Source organism: Neomonachus schauinslandi, chromosome 7 (assembly GCF_002201575.2).
Source record: "Neomonachus schauinslandi chromosome 7, ASM220157v2, whole genome shotgun sequence".
NCBI lineage: Eukaryota > Metazoa > Chordata > Mammalia > Carnivora > Phocidae > Neomonachus > Neomonachus schauinslandi.
Window position 1 is genome coordinate 4,774,055 of NC_058409.1, and position 17,698 is coordinate 4,791,752.

The following is a 17,698-nucleotide window of genomic DNA, read 5'->3' on the forward strand; positions in this document are numbered from 1 at the left end:
GGAAGGGAGGATGGGAGGGAAGAAAACTAGTCCATCTCCAGTTACACCACGCGGGCTCCATGGAGCCTGCTGCATTGGGACAGTGGGTTTTATACTATCTCAAGTATGCTCTACGTAGTGTAGACATTTTTCTTCAAATACATGGCCATTTTAAAATTTTATTTAAAAAAAAAGATTTTATTTGAGAGAGAGCGAGGGAGAGAGAATCTCAAGCAGATTCTGTGCTGAGCACAGAGCCCAACATGGGGCTTGATCTCACGACCCTGAGATCATGACCTGAGCCGAAATCAAGAGTCCGGTGCTTAACCAACTGAGCCATCCTGGTGCTCCACGTGGCCTTTTTTTTTTTTTTAAAGAATAAACTACATTAGGAACAGTGGGGAAATAATCACTTTATAAATTGGATTCTGTAAGCTTGGAAGGTAAATTTGAAGAATCCTCTCAGAAAATAGAGGAAAAGACACAGAATGGCAGAGTGAGATTATCAGGGATATGAAAGCCAGACTTCAAGAATAATGTTATGTTAATGAAGATGTTAATGAAGAAAGCAGAAAAAAACCTTGAACTGAGACTTCCCTTTTGTGTGTGTGTCCAAGACGAAAACAATGGAAAAACCAGTTGCTAGATACAGGGGGGGAAAATAGAAATACTTAAAGATACAGGAAACTGGGGTGGAGGAGGTGAGATTTATATAGAAGTCAAAGTAGAGAAATGAAAGTTACCTGCAAGGGAAGAAGTTCAAATTGGCCTCAGGTTTCTTCAGAAGACCAAGTACAGGAGGCTGTGGAATTACTGGGAGGGCACTGATATAAACTAGTGAGAATGTGAAAAAGGAACAAAAATACCAAGACCCAAAGAGAAACCTAAGGAAGCGGTCACAGACATGAACAATTAAAAAAAAGGTTAAAATAGATTTACTTATAAATAAATATAGATGATAAAACTCGAGGAAATTGCCAAAATTTGTAGCTGAGAAAGTGGAATATGGAAGTATTAAAAGTGGATACTGGTGGTCATAGCCTATTAGCTCATACTGTAAACATTTTAAATGGGACAAAGTAGAATAAATTTGTGTTTGGCTTAATGTATAAAGGAAGAGGAAAAGTTAATTCTTGATTTTTACCATCAGAAAAATGGGGCATAAAGAGTATTTTTAAAAATATAATTGCCAGGACTATTTAAAAAGATACACTTCATAGTTGAAAAACATATTCGAAATGTTCTTAACATCCTCATCTTTTCCATATTTTGAGTTTTGAGCTTTTCCAACCACTTACAACTACTCCGTCCAGACTGCTGTCTTCTCTCAGGATTTACGGCCATGGACATCTAACTAGTCCCAGTCTCTCGGCTGCTTCCTTTGACCTTTCGGTTAACGCTCAGCACAGCTGTCAGAGTGATCATTTAGAAATGGACATCAGAGGCTGGACAGGGGAGGCCCCGGGGCTCTGAGGCCTCTGTCCCACCCGTCCCTGGGATGCTGCGGGAGGCTCTTGGTCTTGTTGCAAGAAGGCATTCAAGGAGAGACGGGACACGCAGTTGAGTGGTGTTAAGTGGGAAATCTTATTCAAGTGAGAGTACACTCTCCAGACGTGGGAACAGATGAGCTCAAGGGGAAGCTGGGTTCGGGTCTCTACATCTTTTACTGACAGTTCTTAGCTAGGGAGTGGAATATATATTACTTGGGGAGGGGCTTCTCGCCTTTTCTCCTTTACCTGATCAGGGTCTCCAGCCTTCTTTGTCTTGGGCCTGTCTGGCTTGATCCGGCTTTTTGTGGCTTTGTTTTGGGAGCGCTGTCAGGACAGGTTTCTAACTTCCCCCTGTAGCTGACCCTGAGTCCCCATTTGCTGGCCTCCAGCATCCTATTAACACCTAGCTAACTGCCTACTCCTACATCTCCACTGCTCAGAGCATTCTCTTTCAGAGTAAGATCCACTGACCGTGACCAATAAGAGCCTGCACATCCTAGTTCACTTGCCTCTGATCTCGCACATACTTCTTTCTGCTTCGGCAACAGTATTAATGTGTCTTCAACAGGCCAGGTGTGCCCCCACCTCCGGCATCTGCTTTTCAGCCTGCCGGAAAGCCTTCCCACAGATCCTTAACCGGGCTCACTCTTCATCTCTTTGCAGATCTTTCTTCAATGTCACCTTCTCAGTCAGACATTTCTTAACCACTTTGTATAACATTGCAGTACCGCCCCCACTAGAGTTGCTGTTCCCCCTTTCTTGTCCTCATTAGCGCCCATCACTACCTAAAAACATACTTATTATCTTTCTTCTCTCTCCTCCCGGAGAATTTAAGCTGCACGAATGCAGAGGTTTTGAGAGTTTTGTTCAACTGGTGTATTTCCAGCATCTAGAACAATGCCAGGAGCAAGAGAGGTGTTGAATATTTTGTTGTTGTTGAATGAATGAATAATGGAATCTTATGCAGCAATGATAATGAATGAACTTTGAATGTATCAAGATAGGTGAATCTAAAAGTTGTTAAAGATAACCGGCTCAAAAATGGATTTCTCAGGCTAAGTTGCCCCTTCACCAAACAAAGACTTACTTAGAGTTTCAGCTCTTCCAGAAATGGAATCTTAAACCAGCCAACCAGGAGCCCCGTGATCGTCATTAGTTAAGTAATCTGGCTGATAAATCTTTGCCATCTTCTGTAGGGAAACTAACCTTGTAATAACCAATCCACTTTTGCCAATATAACTTCCTTGTTCCTGCTCCCTTCTGCCTGTAAGAGGCTTGCACGTGGTGGTACTTGGAGCTCCTTCCTACCTGCTAGATAGGATACTGCCTGATTCATGAAGTCACTGAATAAAGCCAGTAAGGTCTTTAAAACATAGTTGATTTTTTTTTTTTCAAACATCGTTCATGTTGGGCATATGTCACAGGAGAACATACAGCAGATTCCATTTATATAAAGATCCAAAACCTTGCAAAAAAAAAAAAAAAGCCACACTTATTATCGTGGAATACGATACCATCAAGCTAAGCAAGTCAAATGCTTAGCACAATTTAGACAAATGACAGGGGAGCATTGTGGACAGAGCTTCAGAAATTCTGGCCAAATATCTTTTTCAGCAAAGTGTTGGGTGTGTGGGTATTGGTTTCTTTCTTAAACTGTACCTATGCATACATCACCTTCTGGGTATGGTACGCATTAAAATACAAATAATCACAACTAGCTGGTGGGGGCTGTGGCGCACGGATCCTCCTACAGGCGTCTAAATTCAGGTTTTGTTTTTTCCAAATCACCTTGCCTGCCTAGCCCAACGAGCCCCCGGGCGGATGCAGGCAGCGGGCACTGGCAGGAGACCACCCAACCTACTGGGCTCGCGCGCGCCCTCGCGTTACCGCGGACCTCGCGGGGACGGGCAGCGGGTCCCGTGAGCTCGTGGGGGCAGGGAACGGGCATCTCCCGGGGGTCGCCCAGCCGCCTTCTGGGAAATGTAGTCCGCGCGCGGCCGAGGCATGCCGGGAGTGGTAGTCCTGGGGCTCGCGGGGTTGCCGGAGCGCTCCCGGCCTTCTTGGGGCCGGTGGCGCGGGTCACCCCGGCTGCGTTGGGGCGGCCTGCCTGGGGCGGAGACCTCCCGGGGGCCTCTTCCCAGTCGCGGTGGAGCCAGCGCCTGTCTCGGCTTGGGTGCGGAGCGCGGAGCCGCGCGGGGCCGCGCGCGGGCGCCGGGAGACGCGGCGCGGCCCGTGGGTCAGGGGCCGGTCCCCGCGGCCCGGGCGGCGGCGCGTTGCGGGCGTCGCAGGTCGGCGGGAGACGCGCGTGGAGGGAGCGCCCTGCCAGGTGAGCTGGGGCGTGCCCGGACTGCTGCGGGCGGGGGTCGGTGGGGGGCTGTCTGCTCGGAGACTTCTCTGTGATGGGAAAACAATAGCTCGTGCCCGCCGAGCACTCGGTGTGCCGGGCAGTGGGCTAGCGCCTTGGATGAATGAACTCATTTCATCCTTCGGGATTCATGCCCTGTAAGGTGGCTGCACACTGCCCCCATTTTACAGACGGAGAAACTGGGGCAGAGCGGCCAGGTAATTTTTGCCACATTTAGCGAGGGCCCTGGACCGGAACAAGGATTCCGTTCCTGCCCGTTACTTCCCATTTTTGTTTCTTGGCAGGTCGGTCCGACTCCCTAAGTTCTCAGCCTCCCTTGCATCTGTAAAATGGGGTAGCAGTACTTTTTAGGGTCTTCGTGAGATTTAGAAACAATACATGCAAAGCATCCCCGATTCTGGTGTGGAGGAGCTGTGCATCACGGAGTGTCTATGGTTCCTCCTCCAGCAGCTTCCCCCACCTGGCTGAGGCGCCCCAGCCCCAGATCACACCCCACACTCAGCCGAGCTCTCACGCCAGGTGCTGCTCCCCGAAGAGCCCTCGGCAAAGCCAGGTGGCCAGTGCAGGCAGCTGTGGCCGGGCCCCCCTCTGACACTGGTCTGGCTGCTCCAGGAGCCCTCCTCCCCTGTCCTCCCAGCTGCGGTTTGTGTGTGAGAAGGAGGGCTGTTTCCCGCATCCTGTGGGTGCTCTCAGAGGTGACCCCTGTGGGATGTGTGCTTAGGAGGGGCCGCCGAGCAGCAGTCTGGTGTGCATCTGTGCGAGAGGGAGTGTTTTAACCACATTCCGTGGGTGTGGTAAGGTCTGGCCAGATGCGGGGGCGGGGGCTGGAGGAGGAGGAGGGTTTGCAGGCTGTGTTATATGGAGGACCCATGCAGCACTCCAGGCAGCGGCCGCTCAGGGAAAGCACCTGGATGGGTCATTAGGCAGAGAGACAAGGCAAATATGGGCAAGCGCCTTTAGTGTGATTTCTTCGGGAAGGGAAGGGCTAGGTGGGGCAGGCTGACTTAGGATTGGCTGCCTGTGTTGGACAGTGGCAGCTGGGGAAATTCATGTTCATTGTGGGTTTTACAGTGTGTACCGTTTAAAGCTTCCCTAAGGCCTCCAGGTATCTAGGGGTGAGTCGCAGTTTGTGGAGTCACAGCTAGTAGACCTTAGGTGACCCTACAGCAATTAGAACATCATTAATACAAGGAGACGGAGATGGGCGAATTGTCTTAGAGCTTCATTGGCTTGGTAAGTATGCATTTTATTTGGTCTGCGTGGTTTATGTGCTGTTGGTTCATTGGGACCGGGTGGATATTATGGGTGGTTGGAACTTCCTCTCTCCAAGCCATCCCTTGACACCAGAGTTCCTCATGGCACCTTTTCCTCTCCAGACTTACCTTGTCAGCAGTCTCCACTCCCTTGCTAGGAAAACCGAGAAGGAAAGAATGGCCGTGGATTTGCTGCCCACTAAGGTGACAGTAAGTGAAGTTTGTCTTTTTCATAAATTGCTTTTTGGGTTTAGAGATGGTGGATGTATTTCCATTCTTTGTCTGGGTAATTTTCTCTCCAAGAAAAACTGTGGGGAATGCAGAGCTTTGTAAGTTTTCCCCAGGATGCAGGGAGGGAGTGCTGAGGAATGTGCCTCCTCTGTTCCCAGGTTACTCTTAATTCACCCTAACCTGACTTTATGACCCAAGATTGAGTCAGCTCTGAATATATGCTTCTGGCTACAATAAATGCTTGGTGTGGGGTATCGGGTATTAGGCAGTCTTTGTCTTCACAGAGGATATAGTCTCGCTTGGGACAAAGACATGGAAGGAGCAAAGACACCCTCAGCGAACATTTATTGAGCACCGACTATGCACAGGATGCTGTGCAAGAGCACCCGAGTTACAAAGAGGAAAGACGATATTTCTATCTTTGGGGAGTTCATGGCACTGACCTTAGAAAATGATTCAACATCCAAGAAGAGTAGAAAAAGATCCTACCAACAAATGGTTGTGGCGTCATTTCGAGCTGACACTGAAGGCCAGGGCTGCTGGTGGTGGGCATCCCAGAAGGAGTCCAGCTACGCTTGGGCCCTGAGGCCGGCACTGGGGAGGACAGAGGGCTGGGGGTTGCTGTGTTGAGCACAGCTCTGATGGCATACTGTCCACGTGTCCCCCTTCTGGACCCGACTGATGTCTTTGTCTCCTCTGATTCTTGTCCCCCTGTCCCCCCTCCTGGGCCCTTCTTGCTCTTTGCCCTTTTGACATCCATTTTCATTACCTTAACCTTCTCAAGATCTTTCGCATATCTCTGTCCTCAGGCTGGAGTTTTTACTAAAGACACAGTCTGTCATTCCCAAACTTTTAGGGAATATTTCCACATGGAGATCACAGCTTCCCCCCAACACCAGCTCCTGTTCCTTCCATGGATTTTCCATCCTGCCATCCCCAAAGCCTCTGTTTTCATTGGCCGCTTTCCCCAAAAGTAGTGGTAGCCTACAGGTTATGAATGTGGACCGAGTTCCTAAGTTCACATCCAAGCTAGGGGTGTGACCTTGGCAAGTTATTTTCCATGTGCCTCATTTCCTCATTTGTAAATGGGATTAATAATGTGTACCTTGTTTGATTCGTTCAAGAGGATTCGTTCAAGAGGACTGTTAATTTTACATTTTTTTAAACTTTTTTTTACATTTTACAAGTGAGGAAGCTGAGGCACGGAGAAGCAAATAACTTGATAAAGGTCTCACGGCTAGCCTTGACCCCAGACAAGGTCGTCTATACAGTTAACTTTACGCTCCGAGAAAGAATGTGTAAAATGCCGAGACCAGTGCATGTTAATGCTCAGTAAATACCGGCTCCTCCTACTGTTATTGTCATCATAAGCAGCTACAGCTTTGTTTTAGGGCCTGCCAAATTTGGTATGCCTCTTGCCACTAGGCTAGACTTTGCTTTGATTCTCGAGTTACAAGGAGACGGGTGTTTCAGAAAACCAGAATGTAAAGAGCAGCGAACACAGTGCAAAGCAATATCTAGCAATGAGCGGGCTGCCCTCTGCCGAAAGGGAGGGCTCTTCACTGTCTGAGCTCTCCCACACCCACGAGCTGGAGAGACAGTCTTGGTTGTAGCTAAGGGAAGCTGGAGAGGAGGGTCTTTGCAACCCAGGGTCAGTGGTTTTTTTTGACCACTAATTTACTGAAAACCAAAGATTTGAAAGCAGACAGAATAAAGATGCTATACAAAATACAGAGCATCAGCGTCTGAATGCCCATTGGCTTCTCATCCGAAACGACAGAATGACGTTTTATATGAAAGAAGGAAAGAAACTGTCAACCCAGAATTCTATAACCAACAAAAGTAGTCTTTAAGAATGAAGACAGAAGGAAGTTCTTCAGGCTGAAAGGAAATAATACCAGATGGGAATTCTCGTGTTGGCAAGCAAGTGAAGAACATTAGAAATGGAGGCTATAAATATAGAAATACTTTTTTCTCTCAGTTTCTTTAAAATGTCTACGATTGTATAGAGCAAAAATATACTGAATGATGGAGTTTATAATGTAGGTGGATATAGTGCATATGACAGCCATGGATCTAGAGTTCATTTGTGTCTGGACTGGAAAAGCTCCATCTTTATCTCTGGGAATGCCCGGATGGCTGATTTTTGACCCTGGGCACGATGAAGGCAGTGGATGTGCTGCTTAAGATCCCGGTGCCCCTGGCTACCCTCAGGGTCATCTTCTTCACTGACGGTTGGCAGCTGGCCTACATGATTTGACAAGCCTTGCTTGACACACAAAAGGCCCCTGCTCAGAGTATCCCCTGCGAACTCTTCCAAATCAAAATTCCTCATATAGTCCAAGGACACAGCCTCATCCGTGTGTGCAAATAAGGGGAGATTGCACATGGAACATCTCTCGGTCCTCCGGGGCCTCAGTGCACTCTCTGTCTTGTTGCATCGTACCCATTGCCTCCCGTGAGCACGCCTGGTGAGGTCTGGTGAGTCCTGTCAACTGTCTGAACCGGGAGCGTCTTTCTAACAAGGACAGCATGAGGAAGGGGTGGTAGACATTCCCATATACTCGCAGGTTCTTGCATTCTGTGTGAAATCGAGTGTTAGCTCTAACTAGACCGTAAAGAACTAAGAATGTATATTATAATTCTCAGAGCAACCACTACGAATGCAAAGAGGTGGAGCTGAAAACTCAATACAGAAATGAAAATGGAATCGAAAAAATTTCAAAACAAACGCACACACCCTGTTAAACAATGTAAGGGTACAAAGTAATAAAAGATTGCTTTTCTGCCCCTCCACAAACATGAAAGAATAATGAGGATGGACAGCTTGTTGTATTCTTCCAAATGTATCTGTATAGACAGGTAGATAGGTAAAGAATTTTTCAACAAATATGGATTGTTTTGCAGCTCGCTTTTTCATATGAATCAACAGTGTGTCAAGGCCAAATTCCAAGGTCAGCCATACAGATCTACCTCATTCTATTTAATGGTGTTATATATAAAACATTTCATGGAATCAGTGTCCTATACTTTGCTTACCCATTCCCCTGTTGATAGATTTGTAGGCAGTCTTCAACTTTTCACCATTGTACTATTAGTTTCCTATTGCTCTTGTAACAAATTGCCAGAAACACAGTGGCTTAAAACTACATAAATTTCTTCTCCTGCACTTCTGGAGGTCCAAAGGCTGAAATCGGTTTCACTGGCTTAAGGTCAAGTTCTTATCAGGGCTGGCTCTTTCTAGAAGCTCTCAGGGGAAATTTGTTTCCAGGCCTTGTTTGCACCTTCGGGTGGCAGCCTGCGTTCCTTGTCTCGGGGCCCTTTCAGCCATCTTCAAAGTGCATGACTTCAGTCTGTTTTCTGTCCTCATGTCACCACCTTGTCCTCTTCTGACTGTGACTCCTCTTGGGTCTTAACAGGGATCACTGTGATTACACTGGACCCACCTGGATAATAATCCAGGCTCTTCCCATCTCAAAATCCTTAAGGGGAGCCTGGGTGGTGCAGTTGGTTAAGCATCCAACTCTTGATCTCAGCTCAGGTTGTGATCTCAGGGTCGTGAGTTTAAGCCCCACATTGGGCTCCATGCTAGGCTTGGAACCTACTTAAAAAAAAAAAAAAAAAAGACCTTCAGAGTCCTTTTTTTTTTTTTTTTTTTTTTTTTTAAAGATTTTATTTATTTATTTGAGAGAGAGAGAAAGCACATGAGAGGGGGGAGGGTCAGAGGGAGAAGCAGACTCCCTGACAAGCAGGGAGCCTGATGCGGGACTCGATCCAGGGACTCCAAGATCATGACCTGAGCTGAAGGCAGTCGCTTAACCAACTGAGCCACCCAGGCGCCCAAATCTTCAGAGTCCTTTTTTTATTTAAAAAAAAATTTTTTAAGAAAAAAAACAAAGCATAAGCAGAGGGTGGGGCGGTGGATGGGCAGAGGGAGAGAGACTCTTAAGGAGACTCCCTGCTCAGCACAGAGCCCCGACATGGGGCTTGATGTCGACGACCCTGAGATCATGACCTGGGCTGAGATCAAGAGTCAGACACTTAACCAACCGAGCCACTCAGGTGCCCCCAGAGTCCTTTTAGTCATACATATAGTGTTCACAGGTTCGTGTGCCCCCCAGTCCCCCGGAGTGTAGCCCTGCACCCTGCCTGCCTTGCTCCTTCCTCTTCCCCCCGCCGCCTTTTCCCATCTCCCCGCATCCCCCAGCCCCCTGACTACTCTCTGGCATTTGGGGTGGTCCTGCTCCTGGCTTCCTTCTCAGGGTGGCCAAGAGAGGGATCCGGGTGAGTGAGTTGCAGAGTTCAGCAGTATTGACAGCAGTTCACTATTCAATAAACATTGGATGAGCTTAAAAAAAAAAAAAAAACTCAACTGTCAGCTTATCAGTATTCCGGTGAACATCCTTGAACAAATATCCCTACCCAGTTGTGTGAGGATTTCTTGTAGTTGAATCCTAAAAGTAGAATCACAGGGTCAAAATGTATCATTTTTCGTGAGCTTCAGCTCTGTCATACAAGAGTTGCCATCTGGTCAACCTCTGCTCTCTCACAGTTTGGGGTTTAATGGGGTTCTCTTGAAAGAACTTGCTTTTCCCACAGTTCCCGTTGACACCTGCATAGTCTTGCAGGTCCTTTGGATCTTTCTGTTTCCATAGACCATGGAAACCCATGTGACAGTATAGCTTAGAGATCTGTCTGCCTGAATTAGTTCCAATCAGCACCAGTTTCTAACAGGGTTACCTTGGGAGGTGACATCACCTTTCTGAGCTGTTTCATCATCTGCAAAATGATTTACTTGTAGTATCTTCTTAATAGTATTTCCCTGAAACTCAGCGAAGACACTGTGTACAAAGCTCCTGTCATAGTCCCTAACATACAAGTATCCAATAAACGTGAACTAATATTATTCTTATCATTTGCTTTACAGCTCAGAACTTCCTTTTTGTCTCTGTTCTGCTAATGGCATTTCCACAGTTTTCTGGTATTTGCTCTAAGTGTATTCTGATTTTTCCCCCTTTCATTTAATTTGGATTTTGAGTGAGAGGGAGGTGAATGTATGTGCTCAGTTACTCTGATAGGTCCCAGGCCGGGATTGAGATTCCCCGTTGGCAGGGACTTTGCCTTTTTCCTTGCTACCCTGCCAGCACATGGCTCCCAGTGGGTTCTCCGTAGATATTTGTGACCTAGTTGCTGGGTGGTCCCCAAAGTAACATAAACAGTCGATGTGAAATACTTGGAATCCTGAGACATTTTCAGGATCGGTTGCTACACATCCCTGTGCCAGCCCCGCACATCCCGAGCGGTGGTGAAGCTGGTCCCGCTGAGCAGGAGTGGGTTTCCCGTTGCAGGAGTCTGTGACATTCAGGGACGTGGCCGTGTTCTTCAGCCAGGACGAGTGGCTGCGCCTGGACTCCGCGCAGAGGACCCTGTACCGGGAGGTGATGCTGGAGAACTACGGCACCCTCGTCTCGCTGGGTAAGGACCTTTCCTCGTGATGGAGAGTCTGCCGGGGGAGCTGCCTCTTTGGGGTTCGGAGTCCACAGCTTCTCTCCTGCCGTGCCCCTGGGAAAGAATGAATCTCTGTGGAGCGGAAAGTGTGTGTGTTGATGTCAGGACGCCCTTCACGCTGTGCTCTTCTCCTTCCTCTGCCTTCCTCCCACCTCCCCCTCTCCTGACCAGTGTCCTCCTCTTGCAATCCCTGGGTCCCTGTTTAGAGTCTGAGAAGCATACAGGACTGCCAGGGTAGAGGCATTCATAGCCGGGGCCCGCCTCGTTTCTGAGCCGAGCCCCGCCTCCGGATCCATCCCCTGAGAGCCCAGGCCCCTCGGAAGCCTCGGTGCTACCTGCCCTGCCTCCCCAGGCTACCTGCTCTGCACTGTGAGTTCTGCTTTGTGAACTCTGGAGTTGCCCTTCCTGCCCCCCGTTCAACCCGCGTTCCCTTCCTCACGAGCAGGGATTCCGTTCTCAAGGCCGAAGGTGATCTGCCAGTTGCAGGAAGGAGAAGATCCTTGCCTGGTGGACGGAGAACTCCCTCGGGACGCCTGTCTAGGTGAGTGAGTGGCTGGGAAATGGGCGCGGGGGTTTTATACATGAGCCGGCCATGAGGAACCAGTGCTGGGGGAACTTCCTGGAAACTGAGCCAGGGCCTCTTGACCAGAGGCTCCGTGATTGGAATGGTTTTCTTGGCATCAAGAAGGCCCTTATGTAGGCCTCTTTCTTCTCCTCCTTAACACTCCCTGCATCCTCTACGTCTTTTCCTTTCCTGTGGCTTCCCTCACTCCCTTCCGCCATCTTGGCCTCTTGGCCTTCATGGTTTTTCTTCCCATCTGCGATTACATGCTTTCATGCCCGACAGATTTTAAATACTTTACACCTTCTGTCTTGTTTTGAATTCTTTGTAATTTCTCTCACCAACCACATATTTCAGAGTGTTGTCAATGCTCCTGTGTCTCTGATTTCTTAACTCAACGTTTCCCTTTTATCTCCTTGGAGACTGGGCTGTCGCATCCCACTGTTAGAGTTGACCAGCTCTCCTTGACCACTGTAGCCTTTCCAGGCTGGGGGTTGGCACACTTTTCCTACAACGGGCCAGATGGTAAATAGTTTGGCTTGGGGACCATGGGGTCTCTACTGCAACCCTTTAACTCCCCGTTTGTAATGCAAATGCAGCCAGAAGCAGTGGGAGTGGCTAGGTGTGGCACCTTCCAGCAACAGAGCCAGAGTTGGCCCCGAGATCTCTGGTTTGCACACTCCTAGCCCCGGCTCACCTCCCTGGTCTTGATCCCAAAACCATAGATCGCTGGAGTTGAAGGATCACTTGAAGACGGTCAGGTTTAGATACCTCTCTTTATATCAGAAGAAACAGCATAATCGGAGGATGTCAAACACTTTGCTCACGGCCAGAGAGCCGAAGAGCCGTGACAGAAATCTAGATCACCTCTGTCATTTCTATTCACCGCGTGACATGGATTTGCAGTATTTTGCATCTGTCTTTGTGGTTTCGCCTTTAATCTATGATTCTTGCCTTTATTGGCTTTTTTCCCACAAATACTTTTCACCTTTATTAAAATACATTTTTCTCCAAGAGGCTAGTGAGTAGTACAGGATAGCACTTAAGATCACGGTTTGAATTTAGACTTTCCTAAGCTCATGTTACGCCTGCCACAGCTCGCAAGTGCTCTGCGCTATGGGAAAGTTACCCACCCTCTCTGAGCTTTGTTCTCCTCTCCCACCCTCTGCACCATCCACAGAGCAATCTTTTCGAAACTCAGGTGTATTAATTCTGTGCCTTAGGAGACTTTGTTGTTTCTCGGTTATCCATGGAGGCACGTCCCATTCCTTACTGTGACCTTAAATCTACTTCATAGCCTGTTTCCATGTTGCTTTACAGGAATCGGTGACCCCTTCCACACCAGCTCATGTTCCCGCCAAACCTGCACACTCATTAAGTTTGTCATTCCTTCTTGGATTACCACCTCTATCTTGTTCCCCCGGAAACCTTCTTACAGTGCAAGACCCACCTGTCAGCCTGACCTGTCGGTTTTCCTTATTTCTCCTACTTCCCAGTCACTGTTCATTTCTCAATCACTCGCATTCATATGGCACTTTCTCCATGCCTTGAACACATCCGTGACAGCATTTGTCGTAGCGAATTATAGTTACTTTGTTATTACTTATTTTCCTAACTGGATTGTATATATTTAAGGAAGAGACCAGGTCTTTCTTTGAATTCTGTACCTCTGGCATCAAATATCCTGCAGTGAGCTAAGAGTGTTTGAATTTAATTGAGCTGCCTTTATGATGAACTGAGTGCTGATAGGCTCAAAATTAAGAATTCAGTGCAGCCTTGGGATGACTGGGTGGCTCAGTCGGTTAAGTGTCTGCCTTCGGCTCAGGTCAGGATCCCAGGGTCCTGGGATTGAGTCCCACATGGGGCTCCCTGCTCGGCGGGGATTCTGCTTCTCCCTCTTCCTCTGCCTGCCGCTCCCCCTGCTTGTGCTCCCTCTCTCTCTGTGTCAAATAATAAACAAAATCTTAAAAAAAAAAAAAAAAAAGACCACGGCAGCTGCATCACTGCTCGGCTTCGACTCTGTCCTCGCGCTGGTCCAAGCTGCCCACTTAACTAAATATGACCGCTTCATCTTATTATTACCTGCCGAAGAGCGTTCAACACCTGTATTTATTCTTTGAGTTCCTCGGCCTGTTGTTCAGGAACTCTGTGCTCGGCCTCATCCTGTTGAATCAAAATTTTAATGAATTCCAACCTGGATTTCCTTCTTTTCTTTTCTTTTTTTTTTTTAAGATTTTATTTATTTATTTGACAGAGAGACAGTGAAAGAGGGAACACAAGCAGGGGGAATGGGAGAAGAAGCAGGCTTCCCGCGGAGGAGGGAGCCTGATGCGGGGCTCGATCCCAGGACCCTGGGATCATGACCTGAGCCGAAGGCAGACGCTTAACGACTGAGCCACCCAGGAGCTCCTAGATTTCCTTCTTTAGTCAATAAGCCTCTCCTAAATAGGTTTACTTTCCCCCCCAGATGACTTTGCTCAGACCTCCTGACTCACAGGGTCCTCTTTTCTTGTTCTGCTGAAACCCATCCCCTCTTTACTATCCAACTTCCTTCATAAAACCACTCCCTGCTAATACTGTCGATGCTGGTATCTTGGTTCTCTGATCCTAGACCTGAATTTTACACTCGAGGCTTCTCATGTCAAGGGGAAACATGCTATTCCTGTTTAGTCATTTGTTTGTTTCATGTTATCCTTGCTGATTATTCACTATTTGTTCAATAAATGCCTGATTGGGTTTCAGGAATCCAGCATGAGAGGAGAGAATCTCTTTTCATTTTTGAGGTCACCTGCCCTTCATAATTTTTCCAACTTACTCTGCCCGTTCATGCATTATCTTTTTAATGTAATTAATGTATTAATGTACATGCATTAATGTAATTGTGTACTTGTTGTGTGCACAGTAGGGGATTAACAAATAACTGTAAGACATATCCACTGTTCTCCTTGAACAAATACTTGAATTATTTTCAGGTTTCATGTACATATATATTAGTTAAATGATAGAATATATAAGTAAAACATGTTGTGAAATTCTAAGAAAGAGATGGCTAATTTAGGCTTTACTAGATAAATTTCTTTAGAAAAATGAGATTAGAGTAGCTGGATGTTTCTGGATGGGCAGGGAAGCCGTATTGTGGCAAAGGATGAAAAGACAGAAGGTACCCTGGTTGATTCCTTAAAATCCAAACTGCTGGGTTTCCCATTAACATCATGAAGAAAAATCTGTATTTTTATATAGATTTATAGCCTGTATGTCTTCTTCCTCTTACTATTTGATTTTTTTTTTAAGATTTTATTTATTTATTTGACAGAGCTAGAGACAGCGAGAGAGGGAACACAAGCAGGGGGAGTGGGAGAGGGAGAAGCAGGCTTCCCGCTGAGCAGGGAGCCCGATGTGGGGCTCCATCCCAGGACCCCGGGATCATGACCTGAGCTGAAGGCAGACACTTAATGACTGAGCCACCCAGGTGCCCCACAAAGACCTAGTTTTAATCTATTTTCAATCATGGATTGATTAAAGAGAGCCAGATTTTAACCCACAGTTCCTTAGAATCAGCTCAAGCTAAACCCTTTCACTTACCATCAGATCTGAGCTTGGGGCTTGGGGCATACTGACTCCACATTTCTTGCAGACTTTCATTAGTCTAAAAAGATTCCTACAAAGGAGGTTAATCTTCTGGGTGCAGCTTACTAGAAGAGACAAATATATCTATTTCTCCTTGGGATCAAATAGGAAGGAGAAAAGTGATGACAGGGTGGTATGAAGAACTCTTATTCCTCCAATTACCAGGGATAGATTGTTGCACATGGCCGATTGATTCCGTATTTTCCTCCTCTTTATAGTCAGCATCTTGAATTTAGATCAGATATCCTCAACACAGTCCTGCTTCAGGGCCACCGTAAGTTTTAAAAGCTGAACGTCCTCTTTTCACAGACTGTGATATGAAGTCAGATTCACATACAGATTCACAAAACTTAAGGAAAACATTGCAGAGATTTTTAAATTAATGTGTATAGACTTACAGCGAGAGCATGGGGAAAAACCTAATAAAAGCCACATGTGAATAGAAAGGAGAAAACAGGGGTGCCTGGCTGGCTCTGTCGATGGAGCGTGCGACTTTAGATCTCGGGGTTGTGATTTTGAGCCCCACATTGGGTGTAGACATTACTAAAAAAAAATAAGTAAACTTTAAAGAAAAAAAAAGGAGAAAATAAAGACAAGTTACCTGCTTCATTGCTCCTTATACAGAGTAGAAAATGATTAATTGAAGTATCCAACTGGAGCTTACGAGCTGACATTTTTCTGTAGCCTCATCCCTTCTGCTCAACCAGTTCTTGCCTCTGTGTTTACTTCTCTCAAGTTGCAATGTCTTTGTTTCCAGCATTGATTTGTTCACTGTACTCTCCCACACTACTCCTTCCTCTCTTCACCTCTCTTCCCATCCCATTCTTTTTTTCCCCAGATGCAAGACCATATTTGAGATCAAAAGAGGTTTCAGAGCTCTTTTATATGGACTCCTGCCAGGTTTATGGTTCTACTGATGCATGTCCATCTTTCCCGATAGAGGTGCCATCGTTCATGCTTCTGACTCATTCCAGGTCTCAAGACTCGGCTCGAAATGGAAGCCTTGCCTCCCAGGCAGGGCATTTCTGGAGAAGAAACATCTCAGGGAATAATAAAGAAAAGATCCATTAAGTGTGGTCGCTGGGACACCAATTTTGGACAAACTTTGGGATTTGAGAGCAGGACAGAACAGGAGCAACAAAAGAAACCTCTTAGGCAAATGGTGGCCTCCCACAGAAAAACCATGAGTGGAGATGTAAAGGAGACAAGTCTTGAATTGGGGAAAGGCTTACTTATAAATACAATTCTTGTTACACAGCAGAGTGTTCCTATAGAAAGGATACCCAATATATATTACACCTTTGGGAAAGATTTTAAACAGAATTTTGACCTGATCAGATGCTTCCAGATTTACCCAGGAGAAAAACCTCATATTTGTCACAAATGTGGGAAAAGCTTTGCCCAGAGTCTCCATCTGATTGAACACCAGAGGATTCATACCGGCGAGAAACCCTACAGATGTGACGAGTGTGGGAAAACCTTTAGCCACAGATCATCCCTTCTTGCCCATCAGAGAATCCATACAGGAGAGAAACCTTACAAATGTAATGAATGTGAGAAAGCGTTCAGCAGCAGTTCGACCCTGATCAAGCATCTGAGGGTGCACACTGGAGAGAAACCCTATCACTGCAAGGAATGTGGGAAAGCCTTCAGCCAGTGTTCAACCCTCACCGTACATCAGAGAATTCATACCGGTGAGAAACTCTATAAATGTGCTGAATGCGAGAAGGCCTTCAATTGTAGAGCAAAACTTCATAGACACCAAAGAATCCACACAGGGGAGAAACCCTATAAATGCAGTGAGTGTGGGAAAGGTTACAGCCAGTTTGCATCCCTGGCTGAGCACCAGAGGTTTCATACTGGGGAGCAGCTGTGTAAGTGCTTGGAATGCGGGAGAACCTTCACACGCATCTCAACCCTTCTCGAACACCAGCGAATTCATACCGGCCAGAAACCCTATCAATGTAATGAGTGTGGGAAAACCTTCAACCAGTGTTCCTCCTTCAACGAACATCGTAAAATTCACACCGGGGAAAAGCTCTATACCTGTGGAGAATGTGGGAAAGCCTTTGGTTGCAAATCCAACCTGTTCAGGCACCAAAGAATTCACACCGGAGAGAAGCCCTACCAGTGTAATGAGTGTGGGAAGGCCTTCAGCCAGTATTCTTTCCTCACCGAACACGAGAGAATCCACACCGGCGAGAAACTCTACAAGTGTATGGAGTGTGGGAAGGCCTACAGTTACAGATCAAACCTGTGCAGACACAAAAAAGTTCACACGAAGGAAAAACTCTATAAATGGAAGGAATATGGGAAGCCTTTTATCTACAGCTCTTCCCTTACTCAGTATCAGAGATTTCTTAGAGCAGATAAGCCCGGTGAAGTTTAATTCTTCTCTCAAATAATTCAAGACTCCTCATTAGAGAATAATAAATAGGGCACAGACTCTGGATTAGATTAAGTGGTTTTTTTTTTTTTTTTGCTTCTGGAGAAAATATGATAGTTCCCACTAAGTCATGGTGAAATTGATCAGTGGGATAATGAAGAGTACCAATTTGTCAAATTTTCTAAGAACCATTAAATGCTAATAAGGTTTCTAAGAACATAGAAAAAATTTTTAATTCGTAGAAAAAATATAAAAGGCCTAACTTAAAAAAAAAATGAAAATAATGGTGTATACATT

The 17,698-nt window shown here is 46.5% G+C and overlaps 1 protein-coding gene across 1 annotated transcript; it reads left to right on the plus strand.

Moving 5' to 3' along the window:
- The first annotated feature begins 5,198 nt into the window (after positions 1–5,198).
- Positions 5,199–17,404, plus strand: ZNF354C (zinc finger protein 354C). The gene is made up of 4 exons (XM_044916916.1): positions 5,199–5,297; positions 10,667–10,793; positions 11,272–11,367; positions 15,990–17,404. Exons 1-4 carry the CDS (start codon positions 5,265–5,267, stop codon positions 17,402–17,404), a joined length of 1,671 nt encoding a protein of 556 aa, XP_044772851.1. The 5' UTR covers positions 5,199–5,264.
- Positions 17,405–17,698: the final 294 nt, after the last annotated feature.

Excerpts from the sequence above, each read along its gene's own strand:
- ZNF354C (XM_044916916.1), top strand. The coding sequence starts at position 5,265 with ATGGCCGTGGATTTGCTGCCCACTAAGGTGACA. Across the intron at positions 5,298-10,666 it reads TGCTGCCCACTAAGGTGACA|GAGTCTGTGACATTCAGGGA; the intron begins GTAAGTGAAGTT and ends TTCCCGTTGCAG. Across the intron at positions 11,368-15,989 it reads CCCTCGGGACGCCTGTCTAG|GTCTCAAGACTCGGCTCGAA; the intron begins GTGAGTGAGTGG and ends GACTCATTCCAG.